General features: G+C 49.6%; 4 protein-coding genes across 4 annotated transcripts; 1 reads left to right on the top strand and 3 right to left on the bottom strand.

Annotated features, from left to right (window-relative positions):
• Positions 1–1,024: 1,024 nt before the first annotated feature.
• EI90DRAFT_3019370 (uncharacterized protein) lies at positions 1,025–3,446 on the bottom strand (the record flags this gene model as incomplete). The annotated part of the gene is made up of 5 exons (XM_039057352.1): positions 1,025–1,714; positions 1,773–2,282; positions 2,361–2,582; positions 2,666–3,156; positions 3,290–3,446. 5 exons carry the CDS (start codon positions 3,444–3,446, stop codon positions 1,025–1,027), a joined length of 2,070 nt encoding a protein of 689 aa, XP_038911910.1.
• A 3-nt stretch (positions 3,447–3,449) lies between these two features.
• EI90DRAFT_2222173 (uncharacterized protein) lies at positions 3,450–4,470 on the bottom strand. The gene is made up of 3 exons (XM_039052718.1): positions 4,305–4,470; positions 3,990–4,246; positions 3,450–3,805 (listed from the first exon to the last, which is right to left on the bottom strand). Exons 1-3 carry the CDS (start codon positions 4,327–4,329, stop codon positions 3,656–3,658), a joined length of 432 nt encoding a protein of 143 aa, XP_038911909.1. The 5' UTR covers positions 4,330–4,470; the 3' UTR covers positions 3,450–3,655.
• Positions 4,471–13,315: 8,845 nt separating this feature from the next.
• Positions 13,316–14,068, bottom strand: EI90DRAFT_2221456 (uncharacterized protein). The gene has a single exon (XM_039052717.1). It carries the CDS (start codon positions 13,933–13,935, stop codon positions 13,483–13,485), a length of 453 nt encoding a protein of 150 aa, XP_038911908.1. The 5' UTR covers positions 13,936–14,068; the 3' UTR covers positions 13,316–13,482.
• A 2,304-nt stretch (positions 14,069–16,372) lies between these two features.
• On the top strand, positions 16,373–17,259 carry EI90DRAFT_3074410 (uncharacterized protein; the record flags this gene model as incomplete). The annotated part of the gene is made up of 2 exons (XM_039061503.1): positions 16,373–17,114; positions 17,192–17,259. A coding segment is annotated over exon 1 (218 nt), but the record flags the coding sequence as incomplete, so codon positions are not given.
• Between the last annotated feature and the right edge of the window lie 987 nt (positions 17,260–18,246).

Here is an 18,246-nt window from a genome sequence, read left to right as displayed (position 1 = left end):
CTAGATGTACCAACCTTCGTTACTTGTATTATATATCCCCTCGTGTCACAGTGTACGTCCCTGTTGCAGACACTGATGCTGTAGTCCCGGTTGCACACTAGACCGTGGCGTTTGTCCGATTTACGTACTCTATCGCGATCCGCGGGAGCACATACACGATTCACGCGCTGACGTACTCACCATCAAAAAAACCACCGGCACGGTATACTAGAGTGTGGATCTGGTTTTGCCTGGGTTAATTATGCACGGCACACGACGGATTTTCTCGGGTCCCTGACCGAGTTACTAACGGGAACACTGGATGGGCGGCCAAACTCGCGGGAAGAAGTTGACCTCATCCGTGTGTACGCACTATCCTGGTTATAACTTATATGATATTTGTTGAGCTTGATTTTTTGATTGCCGTGAGCGCGTGTGTGATCATGCCTTGATCCCGCGCAGCAATTTTCTCTGTAATTCGAGGAAAACTGGGGATGATTCGATGGACGCGGAGCAACAACGATGGATTGGTTAAGGGGCTGGATGTGTGTGATGATCATGAAATATATTGGGACAGGAAGAATGAGGTGAATGTACAATAAAAGATTGGGTAGAAACCAGATCGTCGAGTCAATCCTTGTAAGCTGAGGAAGCTGATATTGGAATTGCAAGTCCAGGTGAGAAGGTATATATCTGTGTAGTCAAGGTAAATGTAAATGGAATGAAAGTACGCTAAAAGTCGGCTCTATGTTTCGCCGCATCTGGCAGATTGGCGCAGGTGCAGGAAGAAAGGCAGGAAGCAAAATACATATCAAGGAGAAGTAAAAATAGGAAACCACATCAAGAAAACAACGAGGCAGTGTGGGGACAGGTAGGGGGGAAAGTTTGAGCGTGGACATAAATTGGCCAGGAGTGCAGGGTGTTACGAAACAAAACAAAATGTGAAGGCTGGCCGCTGGACGTCCGGGATGCCGCAACTCTTTGAACATTTAGCACAGTGTGGTAACAAAAAGCCAAGGGCTCTGAGCCCCAATTTAAATCGACCTCAATACGCACGAGGCCGATTTGGTCGAGTAATAGGTCTAGCCGATGTTTCAGCGTGACTTCGGTGTTGCATGTGAGCCTGCGGGTTCCCATCATTGCCCAGCTCCATCCTTCCTACAATCTGCTGATCAGACTCATAACTTTGTCTTCCCGTGTGCCCCGGTGTGAAAAGCGATGAAGTCGAAAGATTACTTGGTCTCCTCCCACCATGACTTCCTCCTAGAGCACCAATACCGGCACTCCCACTCACGCTACTCGCAGAACCCTCCTCGGTTAGGGTTGAAGCCCCAGTTCCACCGTGTCGGGGAAACCTCACCTCACGCTCATTGCTACTGGCACCACTCCCACTAAAGGTGGCAGAGGCGCTCTCTGTCCTTCGTCTCCTTGCTCGCATGCCACCCTCGAGACTACCTACTCCCATTCTGAAACTCTCAGTCATTCTCCTTAGGGTTTCGTCCACGTCAGCTCGAGAAGTCACGGTAGAAGGTCCACGTTGAGGGCCAGATACCCCACCCAAGCCTGGATGACGCGAAACGGATGACGGGGGATTTGAGCGAGATGATCGTCGCGACTCCTCGGCCATTGTTGGAAGGGTAGCATCGAAGTCAAGGCCGCCCCGGAGTGGGGCACGGGTATCAATAGCTTTCACAAAGTTCGAAAGCTCATCATCTTCAGAGGCCATAGTAAGGAGCTAAACGGGAATGAAGTTATACATGTGTCAATCCCGAGATGCAAGGATGTGCACACACCGTTTCCGAAGCTGTTCTCCTCTTGAAAGGCGACTCCACCCCGAGACTGCTTGGCGCGTTAGTGCCACTGCTGAACCTTCCAAGGCTGCTTGGGACTCCAACGCCCATCACTAAGCCTCCATCTCCATCACCGGCACCAGGCACCACGTTACTAGCAACACTCATGCCGCTGGACGTATGTCTGTGCGAGAAACTGCTTGAATAGCGCTTTGGTGGCGCAGGCATCATCACAGGTAACGATACACCCGAAGTAGCATGGGTTTCCGGAGAGCCACCACCTATCGAAGGGAACTTTTTCTTGTTGTCATTTATGGCAGCCAGTAATCCTCCCTGTTGCGTTTGGCTCTGAGCTGATGGGTTCGGGGAAAGTGGAGAGTTGAGGCGTATTGATAACGAATGAGAAGACGGCGATGAAGCAACGGTGGCGGACTTAAAAGGGTGAATAGATGTCACCGAAGGCCGCCGTGCTGTTGAGGCCCCTGGAATAGGCGAGGACGTCTGTGCGCGATCCTATCCCAAGTCAGAAGACCACGGCATCAGCTTTTCTTGCCAGACAATCAGCAAACCGCAATTGACACTCGGACTTACACCAGTATTACTACCTCCCAATAGGCTCTCTTTCCTCGTCCTATCCATCGAACCACTAGTTCTCCCGCTTCCCAACCCAACTGCGAACGGCAGGTCCCCAACATCCCTCCCATAGCCACCAAACACAAGCCTAGGACTCGCAGTACTCACACCACCTGTTCCACTCATTCCCACACCCGGCAAGTGGTGGTCAGATGACAGACAAGGATTGAGGGCGATATCCTCCGCGGGCGGGGCGACGACGAAATTGACGAATTAGATGAATGGAGATTGAGCGTCGCTGGTTTGTTGGGGGAATGAGGAACCGAAGGTGGAGAGGACGCAATGGGCGAATGTGGGACATTCGTTCGAACAGGAGCGGTGGAAAGGGGTGACGTTCCTGTCCCGGGATCCACGCTTGGGCCGGTACGACTAGGGAAAGGGCGCGATGACAAAGAGGTGTTGCTCGTGTTGCTGGATGATGGCAATGGAAGTGCTACTCTGGCGCCTGCGGCAGACGCAGCAGAACCGGATCCCAATGACACTTGACGCTGGCGCTGATAGGCAGTGGTAATGGTAGGTGTGAATTGAACAGGTGCATCGTCCACCTTGACCTTGGTAGGCTGTACACCACTTGAAGGGCTAATCGCGGGAGTCATGAAGTGGGATGAGAGTAATGATTCGAGGGATTCGAGGCTATAGTTTGAATGAAGGCGATACATTGTCCGAAGTCCAAAATGGCCAAGAGGGGTCGGGATCGGAGGGAACGAAATGGATTCGGTGACAAGGCTTTCTGGCGGTTGTGAGTGCGGCGCATCTGAGAGTCAGGAGTTGCCAAATAAAGATTAAGATGTCATCCGACGATTGAATGGATTCGCAAGGGAAGTTTGTAGAAATTCAAGTCATTGGTAAACCTTGTGATCGAATTTAAATTATCACTGAAGACCCACCGAAGCCTGCAACCGAGTCATCGTCGACGACGACAGGTCGACCAACACCAACCTGAATCTCAATACTGAGCCCAGAGCCTCCAAATGGAAGTGCGACTCCGTTGCTTCGCCGCCTCAGCTTGCGCTGTAACTTCCATGTTGGAAGCGCTCGCAGCATGGTGTACACACTGCGGAACAACGAAATGCATTGCTTGTAGACTGTCGGAAGTTCTACGTTCAACGAAGATGAACTTGAGCTAGCTGATAGAGACGAAGACGGTGATAAGGTGAGAGTGTGTGTCTCGAGAAGAATATACCGAGGCGGAGGGGTCACTCGCGTTGGCGTTACACCACTACTGTTGGAATCCGATAATTGGTGCACAAGGGCTATCCCGAGCTACTATTAAGGGGTGGCACAGAGAGGAGAACTGAGATATGTAAAGGGGGAATTGCATGCGAAGCATATGATGTCGAAATTGAACGATAAGCCTCGAGTGTCGCCTTGTAAAGATTCGTGTCGGGTATTTCTAAGTTGAACTAAATCTATTCGTCAGTACGGCACCAATGGCTGAAAGACGAAAATGAAAAGGCAGCTTCACACCCTGGGAAGGTCACAACGGAGCGGAATGAAACGCTCCCCTGAAGTACCCCAGCTTACAATAGACCCACAAGACAGAGTAGACGGAGAGTGACCCTAGGGGCAGGTGAAATATGGACTCACCCATTTGTCAGTCCTAGGAGGCTTGGTTTCCCTTGTTGATGAACCAGGCATCCCACCGGGGGTAATGCCTCCTCTCGAGGGCTCGTTTGCAGCTTCGGAGGCGTTATCTTTCCCTCCATAAGTATTTGAATTATTAGGACTTGTCTGAGAAGCTGTAGTAGGGCTAGCAGGTGTTCGCGCGTCGGTAACTACCAGGACAAGCTTGTGGAACACACGATATACGATCTGATCAGCCTTTGAGTTTGGAGTAGGCGTGGCTGTCGATAGGAAGATTGATAAGTTTGAGGAAATGCTAAAAGAGGGGTTATGGAATACCGTTCTGTTGCGGATGGTAGGACATGAATGGACTGTTGCTAGACAGAGCTTAGAAAGGCATAGTGGGCGGTGCTCGCGCAGTCCTGTATGTGGAATAGGTAACAGTCTCTAAGATAGGAACGTGGTGAGCAGGAGGGGCCAAGTGGTGATCTTGCACACTCGTCGTCGGATGTGGTGAGTGTATTCGGTTGCGTCTTGGTGTTGCTTGTTTCCGCCGGGACCGCTCAGCAATAAAGTTCGGAATAGCGGCATGACTCGAAAGCGCTGCCCTTGCTCAGCCTCTTAGCTTTTCCCATGCGCTCCGGGCCATGCACTATGCCTGTGCACGGCGCTTAACCCGTATTTCTTTTGTTCCTGAGTTTCCGGTCATTCGTTATTGCCATCCACTGGATTTTTCTCGAACACTGCTTGGCGCAGTCGTGCACGGATTCCTCACTCTGCTCGGCTACATGGCGCGAGAGGAGATAGAACACGCCAGAATGGCTCGCCCAAGTGCCTCAGGGGCCAATTCTGGGTGCAGCACAGCGCGCTTTCAATGCTGGCGATTCATGTGCAAGTTTCGCTCTTTTTGGTCCCCTCCCACTCCTTGCGGGGACTCCACTCAATGGATCGTCCATCGTTATTTCGTAGTGCAACAAACCGCGCGGCCACCACACTCAGCGCCGTGCCCGTCCCTCGCCTTAAATCTCATTCTTCCACCCCACTTTATCCGATATCCATTGCGGAAAGGTGTGATCGTCTCAACGTGCGCCCGCTGCTGATGTTCAACGCTTCTGTTTCCGGGTTGTCATTGATGCCTCTCTTTTTTATCTCGATACGGCACCATCGGCAGCGGCGGCCTCGTTAGGCGGTCATGAACGTTCTTAGGGACGAAAGCTTTTTTCCCTGATTTTACACCCTCTAATTCATATTGACGGCCTTTGTTGACGGTTGTAAAGGTGGCACTTGCTTAAGTTATGCCTGCAGGGAAACACCTGCACCGTTTATCGTCTTGCATATTCAAGTTCCCGACAGATGACAAGCTGCATTCATACCAGCCTTGCCATCGGTATGTAGGCAGTTTGCACCATGAACGGAAGTTTGCCGTCGCCCTTGGTGCGGAGTCGCTTCTCAAAGTGTCTTACTTCAACATGCCTAACAGAGAAGCAACTTCTCTAGTACAGAAGGCTGAGAAACTTGGTCGTCTTCTCACGCGTCCCCTTTCGGTGGATCGTTCCATTGAATGCCACTTTGGCCATCATCCGTAAAGATACCACTTAAAGAATCTGAGCCATTCGAAACCCGAAACAACTATTCGGGCTGGGTACACCGAATCATCCCTGCCTCTACCATGGCCGCTCACTCGCAGCGCCAAACGAGATGACGCAGGTGGCTTCGGTCCCTTGGGTTGCAACCTTTGCGCTTGTTCGTTCAGAGTCGCTTCGTATCCGCAATATACTATCTACGCCTCTATCGAATCAGCGCGGATACAGCTCCATGTGATGTGATTATATGAAGGCATATCCAGGCCGAAGATGTCTCCCTCGATCACAAACACGACAGGGACGGACCATCCATAGGAAAGAGCGGCGATGCACGCCCAAGATTTTCAACAACAGTCTACCCTAACTGGACCCCCATATATCCCATCTGCGGTTCGTTCATACCCGCATTCTGTGTAGGCCCTCATTGTCTCTCCTTCATAACCTATACTCACCTGCTTGAACCGGAGATCTGCAACCCCTTTTTTATAACAAGGGCATTCACTCAACCATCAATTCTGCATTATAAAGCCACCTCTGCCATCCGTGAAACACTCTTCGTGAGATAACCCGGATATATTCGACGGTCCGCGGAACCATGTTTGGACAGCACCTCCCCGCTTGCTCACAAACCATGCGGCTCAGCTGGCTCAGCTAATCTATTCTGCTGATCATGATTTTGGTAGTCATTGGATTCTTCGTAATTTCCCTTTACTACATCCTACATGAAAAACACTTGCTGACGTAACGAGCTGCGTGCTTTTCGCTTCCTGAGCGTCGAAGCACGCTGTCAACCTCCTGTAAGAAATGCACCTGATGTCGCCAGACTGGCGATGTGCACTCTCAATTGCGACTTGCAGGCGCACGTCCGAGTATTTCAAATAACGGCAAAGCCATTCGGAGTCCCCGGCCGGATTACTCAGCCCTTCCCTTCACTCGCCGCGCATGGGATCGGCATGCATACAACGCAAATCCTACCCTCACGAGACACTCAAATTCTGCTTGGTGTGAAGCCACACGCGATGCCGAACTTGAGTGGGAAATGATGCGTTTGTGCATGGGTACGCTTGATTTAGTGCTGAACGCGCAAATATGAGTATCCCTTCGTTTGAGTAATTGGCGTGGAGCTGAAGTGTTGATGGGATCAAGGTGTCTACTTTCAGCGAGTCCACCCACCATCGTTCTCAGCTCTGCAAGAATTAACGTTCATGGACGTAATTTGACACTAGTATTGTACTCTTGCTTCTATTGGCGTCTCTTGGCTATTTCGGAATTTTTCCCTTTTTTGAGTTTTCCTCCGCGATATACCCTTCATGAGCCCATCGCAATAACTCCCCAATCAAGCACGCCTCAGCATGCAGCATTCTGTAGGCAAATCACGAAAATATGCACCCACCTAAAAACGGTGGCCTGCTCATTCGTGCCAGGACGCGTGGGGTTGCGATGATGATGATGATTAGCACGTTCTGCATAATCACAGCCACCCCCACGCCGAATTCGAAGCCCAGACTCGTGTTCGATATATACTCCTCCCCGATCGTATAGCCCAGCCCTTACCAGATCCCCCCTAAAGTGCGATTTGGTGGTGGTTGCTTATCATCAAGCGAGTGCGTGGCCGGTACTTTGTTCCGGAATTTGTGTCACGCGCAGCGCTCGTCATCAGTCATGGGATGCGACTGAACAAGGCATCTGCTCTGGATGATCATTCAGCGCATTATAACTACTGTAGCTGTTCTAGTTTCTCCCTTTAATGGGGACAGACCACGAGTTCCATTGCGTCATTGTGCTCCCTTGCTCAATCGGTTTCTTGACCCTTGCAGTGCCAAAATCCCAACTCTCACCGCTGAGGTCAATCACTAAAAAATTTCCACCAGTCTGGATCTCTCACCCGGCGGGTCAGAGGGAAACTGAGTCTCATGCACTCAGAAAATTTTACTCTTCATTCACTCCGGTTTTTTCAATCTATGAAGCCCCCAGGAGTGATCATTGCTTCCTAGTGAATTTCATCCCCGATATCACAAATTCTCGTTTAATTGGCCTGTCATCTCAGTTATTTGCCCGGCCCGTCTCAGCTTTACCATGCTGCGATTATGATTATGGTGCCTTCTCTTTCTACAAACCATGTACAAACCATGGCGATAAAGTGCCACGCTGCTCTCCAGAATGACCAACCTATTTCCGCACTTCATAGGTAGAAATACGAAAAGCCTCCTCATACACACCGATTGCAGGAAATGTTGTGGCGCATGATCTTCATCGTCGGCCAGCACCCTAAATGCACCCAACCCCCTTTTCGGCAAGATCTAGCCTCACCCGTGGCATGGGCGGTCACAGGTACATACAGCTCCGGTTGCCCACTATCTTTGTTTTACCCGACATGGGGATGACCGAGATTCCACCTCCGAATATGTGCCCGTCAGTGCCCTTCATGCCGCACGAGCCTGCCATCTGCCATCCCCCGATGGCGTCACGAAGGTTTTATGAAAGGCCGATCATTTCATACTCTGCGTCTATCATTATCTTTTTCATTTGAGCCCTGAATTCATTAAATTGACCGATGCATTCATGGTCTGTGCGCTTGTGGCATGATGCGAATTTGATCATGTGGCTATCTCCCACCGAGGGTTTACACGACACCCAGATACCTTGCCGCAGGATTGAATTCCAACAGCCCCCCAATCTTACCGTGATTATTACGATCTCTCCTTGGAGATCGGGAGATGGATTGTGATCGGCTCGCCTACTTAACCTTTCCAGCCCCTCACCATACCCTTCACCATACTTTGGCCAATCATTTGTCTTATCAGTGGAGACCCTCATTCCATAAATCTCTCGCCAACCTTGACTCCGTCTCACGAAATCGGACAGCTGACCATACCTGCAATGTTCTGGGCCATCGAGATCTCAAGCGAAGTGGTTGTGTGCCCAGAAATCACTATCGGTCCGGGTCCATGATGGGAGGCAACTTAAAGAAACAGTGGCTTGCTTTCTGACATGGTTCTGTGCGTACCTGGAAGAAATTCATGATTTTCTTTTATGTTGGTGAAAACTTAAACTGACAAAATCATCTTTCTTCTAATTTTCAGAGGCACCTTCCACTTTTCGATGGCCTATAGCCCCGATGATACATCAATGAAATCCTTTTCATCGTATCGACGGAGGTGCGTGTTCCGTGAAAATGTTCTCAGAGCCACGACGTTCATGCCTAGGCATGTTCAACTAGCCTAGGCCGTGCTCTCATGCATTCTCTTAGATAAAGTGACAGGGACTCGAACCTCTAGGTTATACCCTAATAATTGGCTAATATCTCGTTTTCCTTATGATTTTCCACACTAAATCTTCGGTCTGGGTGACGGACCACCTTCTTTGGGCCCACGCACACAGGAGGCACCAAGCGAGCTGTGTCAATACCTAAGGTTTCCAAATTCGATGCTGTTTTCGTTAACAAGCACTCCGTACTCCGAGCCCCACGCCCGTCGAAATTAGCAGAAAGTTCTAGATTTACCCCAATTCGACAGTCACACCTTGGTGATCCGGCTGATTTCCCAATTGCTTTCGGTACCGCCATAGTATGGCTGCAGGAGGCAGGCGTTAATTTACCCTGACCAGCTAGGCGCTTATGCCCAACGAGTTCGAGAAGCACCAGAATGTCTGCGGACCTTCAACAAGTACATGATGTTCTCCATCAGCAAGGTTCCTTCCCTGCACACGCGCCAGGTGGCTCCACATAGAAATCCCCTTGCATAGTGGATTCTCACCAGACTGGGATCCTCACCCCAAATAGCCATGCATTGCGTGTCTGATGGACACACACTGGAAACACATTCCTCTCACACACACTCCAACATTGAGCATTGCAGTCAACTCTGTACATACATGGACAACGTTGCCCTGTAATTATTACAAATATCTCAGCGATAACCAAATTCGAAAAGCGAATTCGCATGGCCTTTTACGGCTGTAGACTTATTTGGTTAGCACGAAAGGTCCCACGGTTCGGCATTTTTCATTGAATGTATCACCTAAATCGGGACATTAGAGGACCCCTGGAAACTTCGCGTTTTGTTAGAAATATCTTGAAAACGATGCCAAATAAAAAATCCTGTATATATCTCACGTGCATGCAAGAGACTCGGGATGAGGTTCACAACGACAACGCTCTCACTCATAGATTGCTAACAAAAAAGCCTGCTCACTCTGGACCAAATCGGTTACCCGAATCTCCAGGTAGCCCATTAGTCCAGAATAGATTTCGACAGCACCATTCAATCGGATACCCAGCCAAGGGAAGGAATGACGGCAGCTTCGTAGCGGGCTGCGTACTGAACTGAATCCCATATGGCGGGGAAGATAGGCCCTTGCCCGTTCGATAGCGGTATCAAGATCTCCTCATCAGAAAACGGCAACCAGACAGCACGTTTCAGTGCGTCAAGCAAGCATGTATTGCAATTTCTGTGTCCACACATGCACATGTGGCAGGTAATACAGCTATGTATGCGTAACTCCGAACTGAATCCGATTAGTCAATATTGGCTGATCTTGTCCAAAGCTTCAGGTCAAGATCCAGAGAAAAGAGGAACATGGAAAAGCATCCGGGCACCTTCAATAGATGAACATCAACAGGGCCAGCACGTACACCCAGCAGGAGAACGCGTGTTCCGCACATCGAGGAGGGCTCAAGGTAGCCGCATTCAGTCGATGTCAGCCTAGCACCGAGGGAATAAGGTAAGAAAGCAATCGATTCAAAAAAAGGCGGGATAGGGAAATTAGGAAGTAAGGGAAAGAACCCACACAAGTCTACAATCCGGCCTATCAGGATGAGGATATAACTTTCCATCCCTGCCTGTGGTTAGTAATCATGACGATTCAAAGAAACCCTTTGCAAGCAAGAAGCGTACAGTTAAGCACCAACGCGTGGCATGCGGCATCCCTAATTTCTACAACCTCCGTTGAATAAGTTAGCACGCAGACACCTATTTGAGGACCACCGTCTACCCAGCCGTCAATGGCGGTAGGAACTGAGCCTGACGCAAAGCCCCACGTTGACAATCGGTGGGGGTGGGGTGACGTCCGACCCAAACCATGAACTGATTCACTTCCTGTGGCTAAACAAAAGAATACAATCAGGACCTGGTCGATACAACAGCCCAAATGAGTGCAGCTCGAGTGATGTTCTTGATGTTTAGCGTGAATTGAGTTATGCGATTACCTCGAGAAGTCGCTGAGGGGCCCCTGCCGCGAGAGGCGCAAACAATCCCCCCACACCCACATTGTGCCCCCACCCTGAGATGGTGTACACTTCTTACAATAATAACCAGCGGCACTCGAAGCTGTATGCATTCTTACGCTTACGCAAATGATCGTGGTTCATCAGGTAAGACGATCAAATTAATCTAGCTACGAAGCATGTGCGGGACAAAGGAACTCGAGAAATGCTCGTCGCAAGAAGTACGCCAAAGTCCAATATTGCGAGGGAAGATGCTACACAACACGACATCCACAGGAACAATTCGATGTCCAGATGGAATGTGGCATTGCGCTATCATCAGCTTGCCACGGAGTCCGAGGCTTCGAGTTCCCAGAGCAAGTGGTACATAGGTTTCATCAGTCTACCCAGGGTTGTGCGCTTCGGTATTCATCATGCAAACCAGAGCGCCTACGAGTGACATGAACGTTAATTCCAACTTCTTTCCATGTGCTTTGATCGCATCAATTTTATCCATTCGAAGAGAAAAGACCCATTTCCTCATTGGAAAGAAGTTGTGAAACTCCAGTGGGAACCTGAGCGACGAAGCCCATCCGGGGATATAAGCATCCCCTCAGTTGAGTGCTGGTGCATAGCCTTACATGCACAACAAGAAATGATGCTGATAGAAGTTTAGCCATAAAGCCAACCGGCGGTCTGTGAAAGCCGGGATACCATACCCGATCCCCAACTGAACTGAGGCTCCAAGCGGAGATGAAAGCCGAAGCGGTGCCAACCCGCTCGATAATCGTTCAAGTTTCCACGCGGGTATGTGTTCCGTCAAACAAGATGTTTTAGAATCAAATGAGTCAGAGAAGCAGACGCAAACAGCGTGAGTCGCCAGAATAAGAAGCGAGAACCCGACAACGACGCGACGCTACGGGTGCGGACAGTTAAGTTCACACTCGCCGAAAATGTCCAAGTTGGTGATTGATGGGATGGGGAGCTACCGCGGACCCCCAATTCTAAGCTGAACGCATTCAGCGGTCTACATAGGAAGAACAGAGCCGAACGTAATTCGGACTCACACGATTGGTGTTGAGCTGCGCGTGCTAATGCTATAGGATACCGTATGGTCGCGACAGAGTTTCACTGGGCGGCCCTTGTGCGGCATTGAACCGCCGTCCTGCCTTTCTAAAAGGGGCTTGGCTTGGGGTAGAACTTTCAAGAAAATCAGCCCACGGTATATCACCGGAAATTTACAACAAAATAGGGACGAAGGAGGAGTTGCCATCAACGCCCCCCCTGCATTCGAGTTACATACAACTACGGCAATGATTGGAGCGGGATTACGCAATCAAGGGATTGATCTACAAGGGCTGCAATCAACAATGCGAATATCAGTCTGAGCCGTTAGGATCGCTGTCCGAACGATAGAGAACAAATACAGAAAAAGGATTTGTCATGCTTCATTGACACTATCCCGAATTTGTGACCACAGATCGTGCAATTAGATATGCATTACGAAAGCTCAACCGGCAGCTTTGGTTGAATTGGAAGTTTTATTCCAATAGGTCAGGCAACCAATCTTTCGCTTTCGCCAGTGGCCAGGAAATGAGACAAAGCAGCGGATGATAGCTTACGAGAGAAAAGCTTCGAGCGCTGCACGATCGCCTCATCCCGCCGCCCAATCAGATGTGGGGTAATATTGTGGGGCCAGGGCTGGAACGGTGGAGCGATCTGCGGGATTCCATATTGAGATATTGTTCAAGCGTGACACGAACCAGGTGTGATCATCCTGGCAAGGCTCGAGGCATGGCGAGTCAGGGCAAGCGAGTTCCACCATGCAATTGGACCAGTGTCGTCATCAGCACTCGGCAAGACGTAAAAAACCTTCCGTCCGTCCTATGCCTAAAGTGAGCAAGGCGGCTCGCCGCCTGAAATGTTCTGATAAGGGCTGGGTATCCCGGGTTTGGGGTTGGTACAGTACCCCTGCTCTCGAACGCCACCCGCAGCGGCCGAACGGAAGAAACATCGAAGAAAGCAATATAGCTTGTTCTCAATTGCGAATTGCCCCAAGGGCTCAAGAACCCTGTGGAATCGGGCATGACTGGGTTGGGCAGTTGAGCCATCCGTTCTTTGTTGCCAGAGAGGGACGGCCAATCTTACACAGGACCCCCAACCCTGGAGTCGAGCTCCTAGTGGTGATTTGCCTCATCTCTCCATCGAGAAAAAATCGGAGCATACAGGTGCGGAAAATCCATCTTCGGATGACGGCAAGCCTGAGCCGAAGTTAGGGCGTATCCTCGCCTTCACCTGCGGCTACGCAAACACTTGGTGAGTAGGGTGAGGCGAGGCGGCCTCAGACGTATCCAGGGAGATAGGCTCAGATCGACTGAATGAGTCACCAAAAGCTGATCACCGATCTGATCAATATCACTCATGCATGCATGTCAGCTGGAGAGGATGAAGATACGTCGTCCGATTTGGCTGTTTCCTTATTGGTTGTCCTCAGTTTAAATAGAAGAACTAGCGCGGATTTTAGTGTGGAGAACACACCGACTTGCGCGATTGAGACAAATGCAGTACAGTGCAAGCACTCCAACGAAGCATCGCATAGTGGGATGTAATCGACGGAATGCGATTGTTGTCGCACCCAATCGCTCTTCCGTAGAGAGCTCGCTCCCTTCCCGTCTGTGTGTTCATGTCTAGCCAGGGATGATAAGTAAAAGGATCAAACCAAAGCAAGAAATTAACAATAAGTATAACTGAGAGAGATATCTCGTACCGTAAAATCGCCCGCATCAATGTATGACCCAACCTCCCCGCTATGTATGTAAAATGGACGATTTTGATGAACCCATGCAGGATCATGTGGCGGATATAAGGATCGTTTTCTGAGGTCTAGATCGGTCGTCCTCAGTCCCAGGGCCGCCCCGCCCGGGCCCATCAAGACCCAAAAATAATTTGTATGAGTTTGTGTCAGTGAACGGTTGCAAAACGGCGAACAATTCGACCCCGCCCCGACCCAGCGAATCGGTCTTCGAGCCGGAACCGTCTGCTTTTCTTCTTTGGAAATGCATGGCGGGTGAAAGCAGAGATTCTCTTCTGTGTCTGTCAGGAGGTTCGATAGATCTCGGCTGTACCGGTCAAGTCCAGACAGGGCCCCCGCAAAGAAAAACGGCACGGGGCGACTCCTTTTCATGAGACCGCTGCAGTGGTCATGCCTCGTGCTTAGCCTGCCCGATCCCTTGGGACGAATTCAATTCATCCAATAATATTCAGGGCAGTCAAGGTAGGCTGTCAGCAGCAACCAGGGGGTGGCCAAGGCAAGCGATGAAAATATGCATGTACATAAAAAAAAGAAACTTTGCAAGAAATCGAAAACTTGAAACGATTTTGGAGATCTCACCGCTGCAATTCACGAATCAGGTACGCGCGGTTGTGAGGACAATGTATACGTAACACTTGATGCTTGCTGGAGAAAACCCTTACACAAGCGGTGCACTTGTTGCAATTGCAGCTTTGGTTGAAAAGGAATCTCTGTCTCATTGCAATACATATGCGAGGTTAATCTGTAAACAGACCTTATGGTCAAAAATGTCGTCATGCAAAGAACCAGGAAGGACGAAATAGGTTATTGGTGGACAGAGTACGTGCAGAAGGATAAAAAATGATCTGGTTTCTCAACTTGCGCACGTTCTCCGCTACGAGATATCAGTCGAGCGGCTGACGCCGTCGGCTACAATATGCAAGTTCACCGCAGATCAAAACACGGGTTACATAACACCAAAACTGATGCTTTGCCATATTGCATTTGTATACCGCAAAAAGCAGGCCCAGGCGCGCTTGCCGTTTTTAGTTACTTTGGACCAAGACGGGGCCCTCCATCAACCCTAGCTCATATACAACCCCTGCACAAACGCATTTTTGCGTTGAGCTAAAAAAGATCGCGTAAATTGCTCTAGTGACACAACATATGGCCGCTATCCTGCACGGTAACTGGCTAAGCTGTTTAGCACTAGTATATCGCCCGTCCGGGTTAAAACGGAGCCATATAGAACTTACCCATAGGAATATTGAACGCGCGCTGGCGTTAATCATCTTACCGATATCGGTGAGATGGCTGGGGTGTCATGCCCGCCGATTGAACGATCAAAGAGGATCATGGCCAGCTTAAATTTATCGATATGAACCAACTAGTGTGTGTATGTACGTGCCTCCTTTTTTTTGTCGTTTACATACATAAACAGAACTAACGCTGGGATATGGTACGTGTACATATCAATCGCTATCGATATCGATCATCCATAAACTGGACTAAAACAGCGGTGAAAAACCTTGATGTATGCCATTTCTAGTTCTAGTTCCCACCTTTGTTTGCCCTCCTCATGTTGAACACGTGTTATCACCTGTCCAAGCCATGCCTGCTTCGCATGTAATTACCGAGCGTTATCACTCTCACTTACTCCTTTTTCCATGACATTACCCATCTAAAAACCGCAAGAATAGAATATCAAAGCTCTGTTATATTATGAGCTCTTTCCAATAACCAATGATGGAAGTGAAAAAGCTAAACACGGAATAATAAATCCGGGGATGTGGGCGTCAACACTCTGCGCTGTGTTCGCAATTGTCCATCAGCTCAGCCGACAATCAGCCTACATCCGAGCAAGAAAGACCCATGGCTCATATGAAGCACACCATAGAAACACGGGGATCTCGACAATGCAATAATATTTTGTCAGGCATCAACGTGTCCCATCTATCGATAATGAAGGGAGCAATAACCAACCACACTCAGCATGCAAACGGACAAAAAAATCCCATAGCCCAGGTCCACGGTCTGTGCGAACAATTCCCAATTTCGGGAAGCAAGTCGGATGCGTGGACCGGAGAAGGCCGAGCCCATGGTGTGGACTCGCTTTCCTTTTAAGGCTATCCACCGTCAGCAAAACCCGCTTGACCAAACCGGAAATGAGCCTTTTTTTAGCAGTCGTATTTTGAAAGGGAAACGATAAGTAAAACGAGGCTGCTTTTTATGGACGATTTGTTGTTGAGCTTGAATTAGTATGACTGTGCTGAAGTGCCGCTGGGTCCCGGCCTCCGACTTGCGATATGATTCTCCGAGGCTCGGTGACAATGTTGTGAAACACCGGTATAGAGGCGCACGAAGGGAACGGGATGAAATAAGAAAGGAAGATACTAATATATGGCGTGGAAAGCTCAGCTGGTCATAACATAGCTGGTACCGATTACGATTCAGTCAGTCGTGCAATAAGCAAGATAGGAGTGGGAGGTGGAATCAAGTGTTTTTCATGGGAGACCGGAAATTGCGTATGCGTATGCGTAGCGTGTGGTGAGAAATTGAGAATATAGTCGCCGTCTGCAAGTACAGTATACATGGTGGGATGGATGGGAATCGAAGTCTTCTTGTGGATCAAGAACGACGCCACCTCTAATCTGCGCGCGGGTGGCTGAGGATGGATGGATTTGAGATGCAAGATCGATTGCGAATACGCGCCAAGCCAGTTGACGTTGATACCGACGGGACCGACAACACCGCGCGCGTCCATGCATGAGAACTTTTATTATATACATACGTTAATACGTCATACGCGCCTGTGAAGGTCTCAGCTCAATGCAGCACCAGCTAATTCGCAGTAAGTGCGTAAACACGCGCAGGATACACGTCCCAGCCCCCCTGTTGCAATTTCGGTCTCACGGTTACATGGGTGCAGGATTCTTGAGAATCAACAAAGTTGTATTGGCCTGTTGATACCAACCACAAACAAGTCACCTAGCTACATGCATAGCGCTTGCTCGAACAACATCACCCCAACCATAACCCCATCTGATGCTCACTCTGATGGGAAATGGCTCCCTTAAGCCTGAAACGTGCACGTGCACAAGTATGTGCGCATATACGTCGTCCCGATTGAACAACACGCTTCAACGCCCGCGATCCGAGATAGCCCAAAGTTACGGTTCAATGTGAGAAGTCATACCCATACTTTACTTTTTTTCTTGCGATACTTTGATGGTCAATCACTACAGAACTAAGTATATGTATAAGTTTACCCCCCCCCCCCCCCCCCTGCTGCAGGGCGCGGCCACGCGTCTCATGCGTGGTTTTGCCCCCAACTTTCAATCCCAAGCATCGAGTCATGAGCAAGATATTCAAATCGTGCTTGCGCTAGCTACCCGACCGCTCCGTGCTTCCACTCCGGGTACCTCTATCGCCCAGGTGCTTGATAAATGATGCAAAGATACACATATTATCGATCATGATCAAGGGTCCGGATGTTCCTACTTCCGGAAGAGTCCGGTGCCTTGTACCCCCGGAAGTGTTGACTTGATCATTTTTGGCGCCATCGTCACAGCGTAAGCGTATGATCAACGCGCGTTTAGAAAGGTATCGGCTGTTGGTTGGTAACCATCATCTTTGTTTATTCCTCCAGAGCCATATTGCAAGCGGTATTATACAGCATAAGTCAAGGGTGAGAAATGAAAGAGGGAGGAAGCTGGTCAAGTCCGAATAGGGGCGGCTGCGGGGAAATACGATACGACCACACAACTGTACTGCAGGCCATAACGCCGGTACTAGTATACAATCGTTACCATCTAGAATTCCAAATTCCCCGCGTTATTAAATGCGCATGCAGAGGGGACTATGCATGTATCCAATCCAACAAGGGATCATGGGACGTGTATGCATGCATGCATATACCTATGGATACGTTGCGTTGCGCGATGTTGCCTGGGGGCCCCTGCCCGCGCCCTGCAATTTTTCGAATTCGTTTCGTGTGGAATGAATCATAGTACTCTGCAAGAAGCGGCGTTGCGAAACGATTTCGAGGGGCCGATTCTTGAAGCTCCCCAGCTAGCAGTTCCCGGGGCCCTTCGTCGATCGATCCCTTCTGGACAAACCATCAAGGGAGGGGGGGGGGGGCAAGTATTTGGAAATAAGAAGCAAAAGATGCATGCACGACGGACGCAAGTCGTCTATACAATGGACATGCTTCTCACCCTACACGACGTACGTGCCACAAGCTTATACAATATATCCTTTGTACCCCCAATCTTTGAACCGAGTTACGAGCTATGGTATGAGCTATGAGTAAGGAATAGTATACTTATGCAGGGAGTTTGCAAGGAAACATCTGTGACATTGTTCTAGGGGACTAGCATGAGCGATACTAGGGACGAATGAATGCGAACGGAATACCTCGAGGCCGGCGGAGCATAAACGGCAAAGTGGTACTTGCTGTTTTGCGTTTGTACATGCATGGGCCTAGGGGATCAGCCGAAACGGCCAGTCTAATTGTGAAAGGAGGACGTATAACACAGGATAAGTAACAAGTTTGCAACTAGCAGGAAGTATTTCATGTGAATATATGCACCTGACAATAAAGTTTGCCTCGTGTGAGCAGGGAGAGCTGACTTGATGGTCCAAGTACCAATACCCAGGGCCGTCTAATCGGGCGGCCCCCAGCTCGGTACAGCATTCTATCCA

The sequence above is a fragment of the Cantharellus anzutake genome, assembly GCF_015039405.1.
Source record: "Cantharellus anzutake strain C23 chromosome Unknown EI90scaffold_57, whole genome shotgun sequence".
Classification (NCBI taxonomy): domain Eukaryota; kingdom Fungi; phylum Basidiomycota; class Agaricomycetes; order Cantharellales; family Hydnaceae; genus Cantharellus; species Cantharellus anzutake.
Note: the sequence above shows the minus strand (reverse complement) of the source record. Positions and strands in the feature narration are given on the sequence as shown.

What these genes read in the sequence shown, in the direction of transcription:
- EI90DRAFT_2222173 (XM_039052718.1), bottom strand. Translation starts at nt 4,329, where the DNA reads ATGTCCTACCATCCGCAACAGAACG. An exon ending in CTACCATCCGCAACAGAACG is followed by an intron (nt 4,247 to 4,304) that starts GTATTCCATAAC and finishes TCCTATCGACAG; the next exon opens with CCACGCCTACTCCAAACTCA. An exon ending in CTCCTAGGACTGACAAATGG is followed by an intron (nt 3,806 to 3,989) that starts GTGAGTCCATAT and finishes GAATAGATTTAG; the next exon opens with TTCAACTTAGAAATACCCGA.
- EI90DRAFT_2221456 (XM_039052717.1), bottom strand. Translation starts at nt 13,935, where the DNA reads ATGAAAAGGAGTCGCCCCGTGCCGTTTTTCTTTGCGGGGGCCCTGTCT.